Raw genomic sequence first — 11,241 nt, forward strand, 5'->3', positions numbered from 1 at the left:
AAAGCCCTCTCTTTAATAGCATACTTTCTCTTTAAAAGAACACACATTTTGCATACAAAAGAAAAAAAATCTGTTCCCATAAATCAACATTACATTCCTCATCTTCAAACGGCAAAGGCTGTGAAGGTTAGACTCCAGAGTTTATCAACACTCCACTGCACAGACATTTAAAATGACTATTTTTATTTTTTATGTTTTATATACAATAAGATCTGAATAATTTTATTTTTATTTTCGTTTCACATAACTGGGAAAAAATAAAACCCGTGTATTTGTAATTTTTTTTTTTTAATTTCTAATGTTTTTCCACCTATCTGCACTATGGGTTTAGAGGCACTCCATGATGTGATGAATTTTTTTTTTCTTTTTTTCTTTTAAAGTGTTGCAAGTATCCTTTGGACAGCTTCTTCCCCCTACCCCAAGACGACCTCCTCCTGGGAAATCCTCTGCCTTCAGCAGGCCTTGGGGAGCTCCGGCGGCACCTCGCTCGCCGAGATGCGGTACTGCACCTTGGTGTTGGTGATGGCCCCGTGCTTCTGCCGCAGGTGAAGCCGCAGCTGGCTTTTGTGGCGGAAATGCAGGTTGCACTTCTCACACTGCGGGGCGAGAGGCAAAGGCAGAGGGTGTGAAACGTGACGGTAGGGGACACGCCCTCCCCATCAGGGCAGGGGTCCCACAGCCGGCTCCCCCGGGATGCTGCACCCGCTGTACCGGCGGGTTGGGTAAGGCAGCGGGAGCCGCAGTAGGGAGGCTGAAGCAGTGCCCAGAAACCTCATCCCAGGCTTTCAGCAGCACATTTCAGCTTATGGGATGCACAAAGGCTGAGGTCCCATAGGAGAGGACCCCAGCTCCGATGGACGTAGAGCTTGGGCTCCTTATCTGGATGCTCAAACAGCGCTATTTCAGGAGCTGCTTCTGAGCCCTGCCAAGCCGGACGGCTGCAGAGGGATGTTTGGATGATAACCCCTGCTCCGATCCCCTCCCTGGTGGATGGGGGAAGCCAGAGAAGCCTTGGCAAAGAGCTGGGAGCCCCCTGAGCTGCAGCAAGGCAGGGCAGGCTGCTTGCTCGGCACAGATGCCATCCCTGCCAGGCTGCCCGCTCCTTTCCCCAGTCCCCGTGCGCAGAGGGTGGCTGTAATCGAAGCCACAGCTATTCAGGGAAGCGTGACCTTCTTCCAGATGGGGTGGAAGTAAAGGAGAGCAGCTAAGATGTACCCAGCCCAGGCTGCACATCAGTGTTTCCAATGCAGCCGCTCACGACAAAACACCACGTCAGCATCGGCTGGTGTACGAGGGGTGGACGGGGCACGAGGAGCAGGGATGTGACCTTGGCATAGGGGCTCACAAGGCTGGTGAAGGGCATTGGGGTGCTCCAACGAACCCACACGAACGCCCTGGTATCTTCCCAGCCCCTCAGGTTTGGCAGCATCCTCCCCCAGCCCCGGCCAAGAGCCTCCCCATAAAGCAGCAGGGTCACTCACATGGTAGGGTTTCTCTCCCGTGTGGATTCGAAGGTGACTTTTAAGGGTCTGCAGGTGTCGGAAGCGTGTGCCGCAGATCTCACAGGGGTACGGCTTCTCCCCGGTGTGAATGAGCACGTGAGCACGGAGATGGGCCACCTAGAGAGAGCAGCTCTGGGTGAGGACAGCCCCACGGATGAGGGCATCCCACCGGGAACAAGGGCATCCCACAGTGAGTGGGGTTCTGCCCAGACATCTTTTTTTGGTCTGTTGGGTTCTAGCTGGGAGTCAGGGACACATGTGTCCAAGGTCCAGTATCTCCAATCCTTAGCAGCAAATGGAGCAGAGGAGCTAAAACCAACAATCCTACTAAGCCAGACTGGCCCACATGGACCTTATGGCCCCTATTTACCCCACAAGACCACTGGAAGAGCTGCCCAAGAGGGTGAGCATGGCCCACCAGCCTCCTCCCTGCCAGAAGGCACCTCCCACCTCCCCAGGCACTGCAGGTCCCAGAGGCCACATGCACCTGGACAAATCTGGCCCCACAGGTCTCGCACTTGTAGGGTTTCTCTCCGGAGTGGATGCGCGTGTGCGTTTTCAGGTTGGCCGGCCGGTTGAACTGCGCCCCGCAGATGTTGCAGCGGTACGGCTTTTCTCCTGCAGAGCCCAAGAGAAAGGGTGAGGGATTAAGTACAGGTGTGCTCAGTCCCCACGATCCATGGTGCTCCTCAAAGTCCCTTCAGGTCCCAGTCCCCATGGCATGAAGCACTAGCCCTGGCTCCTGTCCCTTTTGGAGATGGCTGTGGACAAGCAGCATCGGTCAGGACAGCTCAGGGTGTCCCCAGAGCAGGGTGAGCTCAGGAGGTACTCAGGCACTGTCAGTACCTTTTCTTTTTTGGGCTGGAAGCTGTAGGCTTCAGGGCAAGAGAGAAAGTCAGGCAGCTCTGCCAGCGAGGATTAATGGCATCGCTCCTTCTGGTCCCCAGGACATCCCACCCCAACTGCTCGTCACCTCTTTAGAGGAGCAAAAAGAGATGATAGAGAGGAAAGCCAAGGCACAGCCAGTGACCCAGCTCCAAAGTCATTGCTCAGTGCCAATCACTGCTGCTGGCCCCTGGCAATGGGGGGAGCTGCCAAAAGGTTTTAGTTAGTTTCTTTAGGATAGGCGAAGATGGGCTCGATGGGGAGTGGGAAACAGCCATCATCTGTCCCTTCCTGCCTTTTTGTTTCCAGGCTTCGACCCCACACACCCTCAAGCCCTGCCCTGGCACTTGTGTTGTCTCCTTCACCTGCGCAGCCCTCCCGTAGCTCAGCTGAGGCTGCAGGAATTGATGTCTAATTCAGTGCAGCAACACTGAGTCACTGGCACAGCCTTCCCTTCCCCAGCCAGTGAACTGGCTGTTGACAAGTTAAGCATTAATAAAAGCATGAAAAAAAAAAAGATCTCTAGATTTGGCAGCAAATGACTAAACCCTTAATATCCCCTTCCTTTCTCAGCTTTCATTGTGCTGATTCTCAGAGCCCATCCATTCACAGATTTTCCCATCAGCAGAGTGCCTGCCAGGCTAGATACAATCTGGATTCTAGGATGTAAGGGGGAAAAAAAAAATCCCAGACTTCTCACTAAATATTCTTTTGATTTTTTTTTTTTTTAAAGTCTACCACAAAGTAACCTGGAGGCCACACATCTCCTCCCAGCCATGCATTCTGTAAGACACCTTCAGAAACAGTAGAGCCCAGGGCTTTCCAGCAAAGGAGCTGGAGCTCCATCCCTGCTGTGGGGCCAGGCAGCATCTCCCCTGTTCCCAGGTTTGGTGCTCTGCTCCCTGGCAGTGCCAAGCACCTTGCTCTTCCCACCAGGGACAGCTTGTGACACAGAGCAGGGGACGCTGCACCTGGGACAAACCCACCCATAAATGTCTGTATGCCCAGGAACCCACAGCCTCCCCACGGCCAACACCGTACCTGTGTGGACGGTTTTGTGGCTGGCGAGGTTCCCCTTGTAGCGGAAGGAGGCCTGGCAGCGGTCACACTTGTAGGGCTTGTCACTGTGGACTTGCAGAGAGTGTCTCTTGAGAGAGGCCTCCTCGGAGAACCGGCAGTCACACTCGTTGCAGAAGAAGGCTCCGTTCTCTGGGAGGGGAGAGAGGAGAGCAATGAGAAGGGGAATGCGTGAGCCAGGTCCTCAGTGGACCATGGGATGGGTTTGGGATGGTGGGAAGTGGCAGGCAGAGCAAGTGCTGGGACAAGAAACCAAGTGTGGATGTTCATGGTCAGCGGTGCTTGCACTGTGCCATTGCCTCCTCTCTGTGCACACAGCAACAACACGCACGGTTTGAGAGAGCAAAGTCACCACGAGCCACCTTTCCTTCAGTGGGACACAAGCTGCTTCCAAGAAGCTCACCTTGACATCTTTCAGAGGTTCATAAAGGCATCCAAATTATCAGGCATCCTCCAAAGGATGGATGCTCAGCTCTGGAGCAACACCAGCACTTTTAGAGGTCTTCAACCTCTACATGTACAGGGCATGGGAAGACCATCACCACCTGAAGCGCAAGGCAGGTCCCCCCGGTAGGAGGGTGCCCGACTCTTAAATGCTGTATATAGCTTTGAGCATCACCACAGTGGGGTTCCCTCTGTTGATCTCTGCAAATACCACAGGTGACAACTCTACATTCCTCCTTTCTGAGCTACAGGCAGATGGGTGCACAGATACTTGTCTCTGGGCTTGTGGAGTTTTGCAACAAGATTGCAAGGCTCATTATCTGCATTTCTCCAGATGTGCACATTGGGCTCCCTGATAATGAAGATAGCATGACGGATGCGCGAGATACACCATCTTGCCCAATCCCCATTAGGGTCATTACATCTGCCAAGCTTGTTCTCCTGTGGTTCTGGTGGGGTGGGGTGCACTTTGTTTCCTGTCCTTAGCTGCCAAGATTGCAGCAGGTGACTAACTCCCTGCACAAGGTATCTGGATGGTGCTGAGGAAGGGGAGGAAGGAAGCAATTCCCACGCACGTGTGTCCCTCACACGCACATATACAGCTGGTCAGCCAGTTAAGAGGGGACTGTAAAGCACCCTGGGACCCACCACCATCAGAGACAGGTCTGACTGTTTGGACACAGGGCTCTGGCTGGACGGGTCGCCAGACTGCACAGCCCCCTCGCTTGCTGGTTGAAAAAGGTGACCAAGGATGCAAGACTCACCGCAGCTGGAGTCGGAGTATTCAGACTGGGTTTCCCCCATCTCCTCTCCAAAGTTTGAGCCAGGGGTATGAAGGCACATCTCAGCATGTTGTGGGGACTGGCAGCCGCAGGAGCTGCACTTCGACGAATGCATGTACAGTGGGGACTGCCCTTCGCTGCTCCGAGGGGACCCATCCCGGGACCTGTGGAGGGACAGCAATGCACATAGCCGTGAGAAGACTCTTGCTGTGCTCGAGCTACGGGGCCTTTGTTTGCACCCTTCTGGACACGAGGGGCAGCCACGTTCTATGGGGACACTTTTGTGGTGAGACGCACAGCATAGCCCTGATCAACACCAGGTCCCTGAGCCTCAGTCCTTCAGGTGGCCATCACCAAACCACCTCAGAGCTCTCTAGGAACATCCAGGTCCAGAGGACAGCATACTGCTCACTGGTAGCTTGTCCTTTCCAACACTTAGCTAACCAAAAGCTTGAGGCACAGGGAGGTTGGTGAAAACCAGGTTGAGCAAATCCAGGCTCCAGCAACCATCCAGAGCTGCCCAAGTGAGCCAGGGATTCCTGCCCCAGTGTTCCCAATTCCACTGCCAGGCCAGGCTAGCACCACTAAGGTGGGGACAACTGGCAGCCAGACAATGTCACTGGCAGTGCTCCACCAATTGCAGAGGCTTCCACCTGCTCATGGCTGGACGACCCACCCCAATGTTACAGCTATTTCACACACCTCCAAACCCCCACCAACAACACAGGGAGTCCTGTCTCTCACGGCAGGGGGGAAATCTCACCTGTTAACGATATTGTTGAGTCTGCTCGCTTGTGGGATAGTAGAGTCTTCTCCATTCACGCTCATCTTGGTGGGGGATTGCACGTTGAGATGCTCCGGCTCCATGGACTGCTGGCAAGTGGACATGGGCATGTAGGTGTGAGGAGAGAGGGTTCCCATCTCGTTCTGGTCAGCACTGTCTTGCTTGGTGCTCTGATTGAGAGAGTTGAGGACAATGAACTTGTACTTCTTCCAGTTGCAGGCTTTGGGGTCTGTGGGGCTCTTGGTGAAGAGGGAGCTGGAGCTCTGACTGATACGGGCGTTCTTGCTGCTGCTGGACTCGGTTGGTGAGTTGGGTTGACAGTCTGACTTCTGGGGGCTCTGGGGACTGATGAGTCCCTTGCGGTCCAGGGGGGTGTTGGTGGGCTCAAAGTGCTGGCTGATCTCATCCTCTGAAGAGGTTCGCTCCTCCTCTTTGGCCACTTTGTCACAAGAGAAATAGGGATTGTTCCGGATTGACGGGATGACAGGTTTGGGGCCAGAGGCTACGCTGTAGTGCATGTCGCTCCTGGCTTCTTCAGCAGCACCTTCTTTTGGAGCATAGATGGTAGCGTGGCACATGTTGGCCGAGATGTCGGTAATGGTTCTCATGTACTCGGTGGGGACTGTCCTGGAGCTGTCGCATGGCAGGATCCTCTCCTTGGGGAAAGCACCTGCCCTTGAGAGTTCAGAGAGAGGCATCCTCATCTCCCGCAACTCGTCATCCACAAGGAAGCTATTTAGAGGGAGAGGGCTGTATCCATGGTAGGAAATGGGGGATCCAGACAAACTATTGATCAAGCCAGGTGCAAAGGCCCTCCCATTGCAGAGGGACCCGTTTTGGAGAGGCATGCCGTTCTCTGAGACATCTCTGCTCCGATAAGCCATCACCTCTGGGTGGCTCAGCATCCGTCCAGCCAAAAACTCTTCCCTTGGGGTCTTCACAGCAGACACCATCTCCGCTTCACTGGAACCAGGCAAAAAGGAGGGAGACAGTAATTTTCAGACCATAAGGATGAGTTTCTAGATACTCAGTCATTTCTCCCCCCTCCCGCCCAAACACACTGTCCCAAGTTCACTCCCGACGCTCACCTAGACTTGACAAACCTTCGGCAGGTATCAACCACGTGCTCCATCTGCAGGTACAGTGCTGTGGCCATCACGGCCATGATATTGTTCTCCCTCAAGTTCAGGCGTGATGTATACATGAAGTCCAAGAGGATGCAGAACCCCTCAGGGTTAATTTCAGGGTCCAGGTTGATGACATTCAAGTTGCACTTGAGCTGGTCAGTGAAGATGCTGTAGAAGAGGCCACTGCAGAGAGGAGGTGGGAGAGAAGATGAGTGTTATGACAGTTCAGAGGAAGAAAGGAGAATTTGTCTGAAATCCCTTAGCTCAGAGGGGTTCGTGAATGGGAAGGGAGGAGGAAGCAATTACAGAATTCCCTCAGCTTCCCCCTTATTATCTAGCTTGGTTTCTCAGCTTAGTAAGCGTCTTCTGCACTGCACTTTTCCCAACTGGAACAGCCTGCTTTTAGATCTCACCTGCTCAACAACTCCCCATTGCCTCCATTTAGAAATTCCTCTTTTTTCTGTTGTTGTTCTTACCACCACCCCCTTCCCACTGTGACTCATTTCTTTCAGAAGCCTCTTGAGGCATCCATGCTTACTCTTTAAGCAGAAGAAAAAAAAGAAGAAAAAAAAAAAAGAAATGTTGGCAAAACATTTTTCAGATGTCTTAATAGTCAAATCTTGGCTTTTTCAAGTCTTTATACCTTGTCAGCAGGAGACCCTGGAAGGCATCTGCCATAATTCAACTAGGCAATAGTGGGATGTTAATTAGCATTCACTAGGAACCAATTCCAGCAATCCTAGGAGCTGGAAAGGGATTTCAGACCCAACCAGGCTTGGAGGGGGGGAAAAAAAAATAAATATATATATATACCAACAAAGGTGTGTGCAGCGTGCAGCCAGCAGCCTGGGAGTCAGGGAGGAATAGCTCTAAAAATAGCAGCAGCAGGGGACACGGAGGACTTGCTCACCCCAGCAAGCATCCAGCCCTTCCTCCCCTCTCCTGTCCTGTCCCGACAGAGTGTTTGTGCTTTGCCTTCAGGGACGTGTCTGCTGTGTCCTGTTTGTCTCCACGGGCTGCGTGTAGGCAGATGTGGGCTGGCAAGGAGAGAGGTGTGGGCACTGCACTGGAGGCAAAAGGTCTCCGCTCTCACCCCATTGCAGGTGCAAAATTCTTGACAGCCCCTTTCCATCCTGCTTCTCTGCCTCAGTTTCCCCGTCTGTAAACTCCACGAGCCTCCCTGGCAGCCAAAGGCAGAGGGAGCAGGGATGGGAGGCGGGGAGGGGACCCTGCTCTCACCTGCAGGCCATCAGGACTGTTTTGTGGGCTCTGAACTGCTCCCGGTTCACAATGATGACGACGTCGGTCAGGATATCCCGGCTTCTAAGGCGGTTGAGATTGAGGAGGACATCGCTCGCGTGGCGGGTGAACTGGATGCAGCTGTCTGCTGGCGAGGCCATCTTGAGTCTGCTCAAAACAGAAGCGGGAGAAGGATGGGAATGAAGAAGTACCCTAAACCCAGTGAAGAGAAAGGTTCTGCCCTGGGATGTGCTCTGATGGCCAACGTGCTGCTGGTAGGGATGGCACCAGCGCCTCGGTCCCAAGACAAACAGCCCTGCACCACGCCAAGCACCTGCCAGGCTGCCTGGTGAGGTCTCTTGGCCAACAGCAAGACCTGGCACGTCTCGGTCCAACCCAGCAAACTGGTGGGCGAAGGCAACCAGACCCTCCTGAGGATTAGCTAACCGGCTCCTCTTTCTTCCTCCTTCGCCCATGGCAGCTCCACCCCAGCCCACTCCTCCCACCATCACTCGAGTTCATCTCCGTGAAGCTCCCATCACAGCTTCCCAGCCTTCAGCACTTCCTCAGGAGCCACCCCCCTCATCCATTTGCTGTCTGGATGCAAATTTAGCCATGGGAATCAAAACAAGCCTTGAAGGTCCCAACTGAAGCTGAAGGATTTCAACGTCTGGAAAATCCAGCCCACAGTGGAGCACTAACCCTCACCCACCAGCAAACTACTTTCCTGCTCCCAAGTGGTGGCCACTCTGGAGAAGACCTGTCCACAGTTTCCCAATGGATTGGTGGTGGCAGCGAGGAGCAAAACTCATCTGACCTGTTGGGCTGCTACCCACACCACAGCCCAGTCCTTCCCAGTGAGCAAGGCTTGGGTTAGTCGAGGAACATGAAGCCTTCCCCCAGCACAACACCCACTGACCCATCTCAGAGGTGTCCTCCCAACCAGCACCCAGGAGAGCCCACATCTCCCTGTGCCTGAAGTTTGGGCTGGAATGTCAAATTCCTCCATGACCAACCCTCTCCCACAACCCCAACTCCTCTTCCTTCCCCAGCAGCCTACGAATGTACAGTATTTTCTACCGAGCAGCTGCTCTCCTGAAAACAAATTCCAGCTGGGTCTAATGAAACATTTCATTCAACATGGTAAAGGGAAGGGAAGGGGAGGTTAGGAGGGGAAGCACAAAATTTAAATTTACATACCCAATGCCTCAATTCACAGTCCAAAAGTTTCTTTCAAACCTACAAATAAAGCACAAGAAAACAAACGCCACATTAGCTGGTAGTTAGGAATTGGCCATGGCAGGACACAAGCCTGCTGTTTTGCTCCAGTATCAGCTGGATAAAAGCTAGAGATAACAAACCTTCTACTCTCCAGTAAGGTTAACATTTGTTTCTTCCGGTACAGTACATCCTTATCACAACCACAGGCTTGGAGAATCCAATCATAGCTTCTTCCACACCCTCTAGCCCAAACCATGGGCGTATGCCAAGGAGATTTTCATTTCCATGACTCAGGAACTTAAAGGCAGGTGGGGAAGGGAAGTCAAGCGAGAATTTTCTCACCACTTCTTTCGGGAATAACTCTTCCCCTGCCAAGATCAAATTCCCTGCCAGTGCTACATCCAAGACCAATACCATATTCCCAGCACCTTGTTAACAGGTATGACTGACACACAAACATCTGCTGCCACTCTGCTCAGAAACCTGGAAAGAGCCTGAATCCAGTCCTCCAGAACAGCTACTGCCCTTCTCCGAACACCCACATGCTCCAGCCGCCGGTGAAAATGCCCCAGGACCGGGACTGCCAAACAGACTTGGGAGGATATGGGCGTCAAGTACCAAAGCAACTTGGCCAGGATTGCAGAGGAAGCCAGTGCCGGAGACGGATGAGGACTCAGAACAAACGCCTTCCTCTGGCTGCTGGAAAAGCCTTCCCCCAAACCACTGGCTTTGTCTCCAGTACTGGCTTCACAGTAACACAGCTGGGGCAGCACGGCAAGGAAACACGGGAGTTAACTGCCTTCCAGAACTCACGCTATTCCTCATAAATTTACTTAAAGGCAGCGAAGACAACTGACCTGGTGCCCATGCAGGCAGAAGGTCCTCAGGCGGTACAATAATTAAGTGAACCAACAAACCCCAAGACCTGCATCACACTATTTTGAGGACCAACCCCCAAAAAGTGGACAGAGACAGTAAGACTGCCAGCTCTTGCAGAGAGCCCGCCTAGCCCTGCCAGGACAAGCGTTCCCTTCCCTCTCCCTTGCCGGAGATGTGCAGATCTGGAGCCCAAGCCCCCCTCACATCCATGGAGACATCAGGGTGGGATGAAAGGGTGAGATTTAAGGCAAGGTATCCCACACAAAACCCAGAGGGGTGCCTTACAGCACTGCTCCAGCCATCAAATGCAAATCCTCAGAGCCGCTCTGAGCCTGCCCAGCTGAAAACTTAATGCACACACAAAAAGTGACTCATTTCCCAAATACTGTGCAGACTCTGACCTTTCTGTACACGCTCGCTGCCAGCCGCTCGCTACCATCAATCACAAGCCAAGGGACTCGCAGCGTTCTGCAAGGAGCCCAGCATGCATCTGTGTGTCCATACAAGTGGACGGATACATCTGGGGCAGCCCGCGGGCACGCCGGCAGACATGCTCCGCCGGGCTCCCGGGGACTCAGCCCGGTGTCACAGACACAGGGAGGTGACCCATCCGTAAACCAACAAAGTTACAAACTGCGAGATGAACTCTGCGCCCGTGAGCATCATGTGAGGAGCTGCTGCTCTTGCCAAATTCCCTTACCCACAATGAGGCCACAGCACTGCCCGGCCAGGGAGTCACCCAGAGCTCGACCCCAGCACAGCCACCACCCCACCCTCCCAAATTATCCCTCCCCAGTGCAGACCCCTCCCAAGCTCTCCCTCCCCAGCGCAGTGCTGCTGCAACGCCCACGCCCCGGGAGCCGGGCAGGTGCATCCCAAGCAGCTCCGGCTGCAGGATGTGGGCACGCAAAAGGGAAAGGGACCTTCCTTCCCCTCGCTATGCCGAGCCAGGTTAACCCTGCCCCTCCCGGCCTCTGCACAGCATAGGCTCTGCACCCCAGCGTGGGAGGATGCTCCAACCAGAGACCAGCTGGGAAGGGGACAGGAACAAAGACCAGCGATGGGGAGCAGCAAAGACCACCACAGCCAAGCATGTCCTTCTCCATTCCCCTCCTCAAAGCCCATTGAGGCTCTCCCAGGCTCAGCTGGGGCCACAGCATCACCCCGAGCCCCCCCAGTCCAGGTTTCCTGCCCAGTACCTGGGAGGTGTGGGCTCTCTGGCAGTGCTCTCCGGGGCTTGTTGTGCTTGGAGAGGAAGGTCTGGGCCAGGCACGGGGCCCATTTCGGGGGTGGCCGCATGG

The 11,241-nt window shown here is 53.9% G+C and overlaps 1 protein-coding gene across 1 annotated transcript; it reads right to left on the reverse strand.

Moving 5' to 3' along the window:
- Nucleotides 1–358: 358 nt before the first annotated feature.
- BCL6 (B-cell CLL/lymphoma 6) lies at nt 359–9,081 on the reverse strand. Its single transcript, XM_010078249.1, has 9 exons — nt 9,041–9,081; nt 7,841–8,008; nt 6,563–6,784; nt 5,454–6,437; nt 4,673–4,854; nt 3,429–3,596; nt 1,990–2,120; nt 1,482–1,619; nt 359–596 (listed from the first exon to the last, which is right to left on the reverse strand). Exons 2-9 carry the CDS (start codon nt 7,999–8,001, stop codon nt 453–455), a joined length of 2,130 nt encoding a protein of 709 aa, XP_010076551.1. The 5' UTR covers nt 8,002–8,008; nt 9,041–9,081; the 3' UTR covers nt 359–452.
- Between the last annotated feature and the right edge of the window lie 2,160 nt (nt 9,082–11,241).

The sequence above is a fragment of the Pterocles gutturalis genome, unplaced genomic scaffold (genome assembly GCF_000699245.1).
Source record: "Pterocles gutturalis isolate BGI_N339 unplaced genomic scaffold, ASM69924v1 scaffold4696, whole genome shotgun sequence".
NCBI classification, from domain to species: domain Eukaryota; kingdom Metazoa; phylum Chordata; class Aves; order Pterocliformes; family Pteroclidae; genus Pterocles; species Pterocles gutturalis.

Bases quoted from the DNA above. Each gene is read 5' to 3' on its own strand.
- BCL6 (XM_010078249.1), bottom strand. From the start codon at position 8,001: ATGGCCTCGCCAGCAGACAGCTGCATCCAGTTCACCCGCCACGCGAGC. The intron at 3,597-4,672 runs GTGAGTCTTGCA...CTCCCCTCCCAG, and splicing joins ATACTCCGACTCCAGCTGCG to AGAACGGAGCCTTCTTCTGC. The intron at 597-1,481 runs GTGAGTGACCCT...CTCGCCCCGCAG, and splicing joins CGGGAGAGAAACCCTACCAT to TGTGAGAAGTGCAACCTGCA.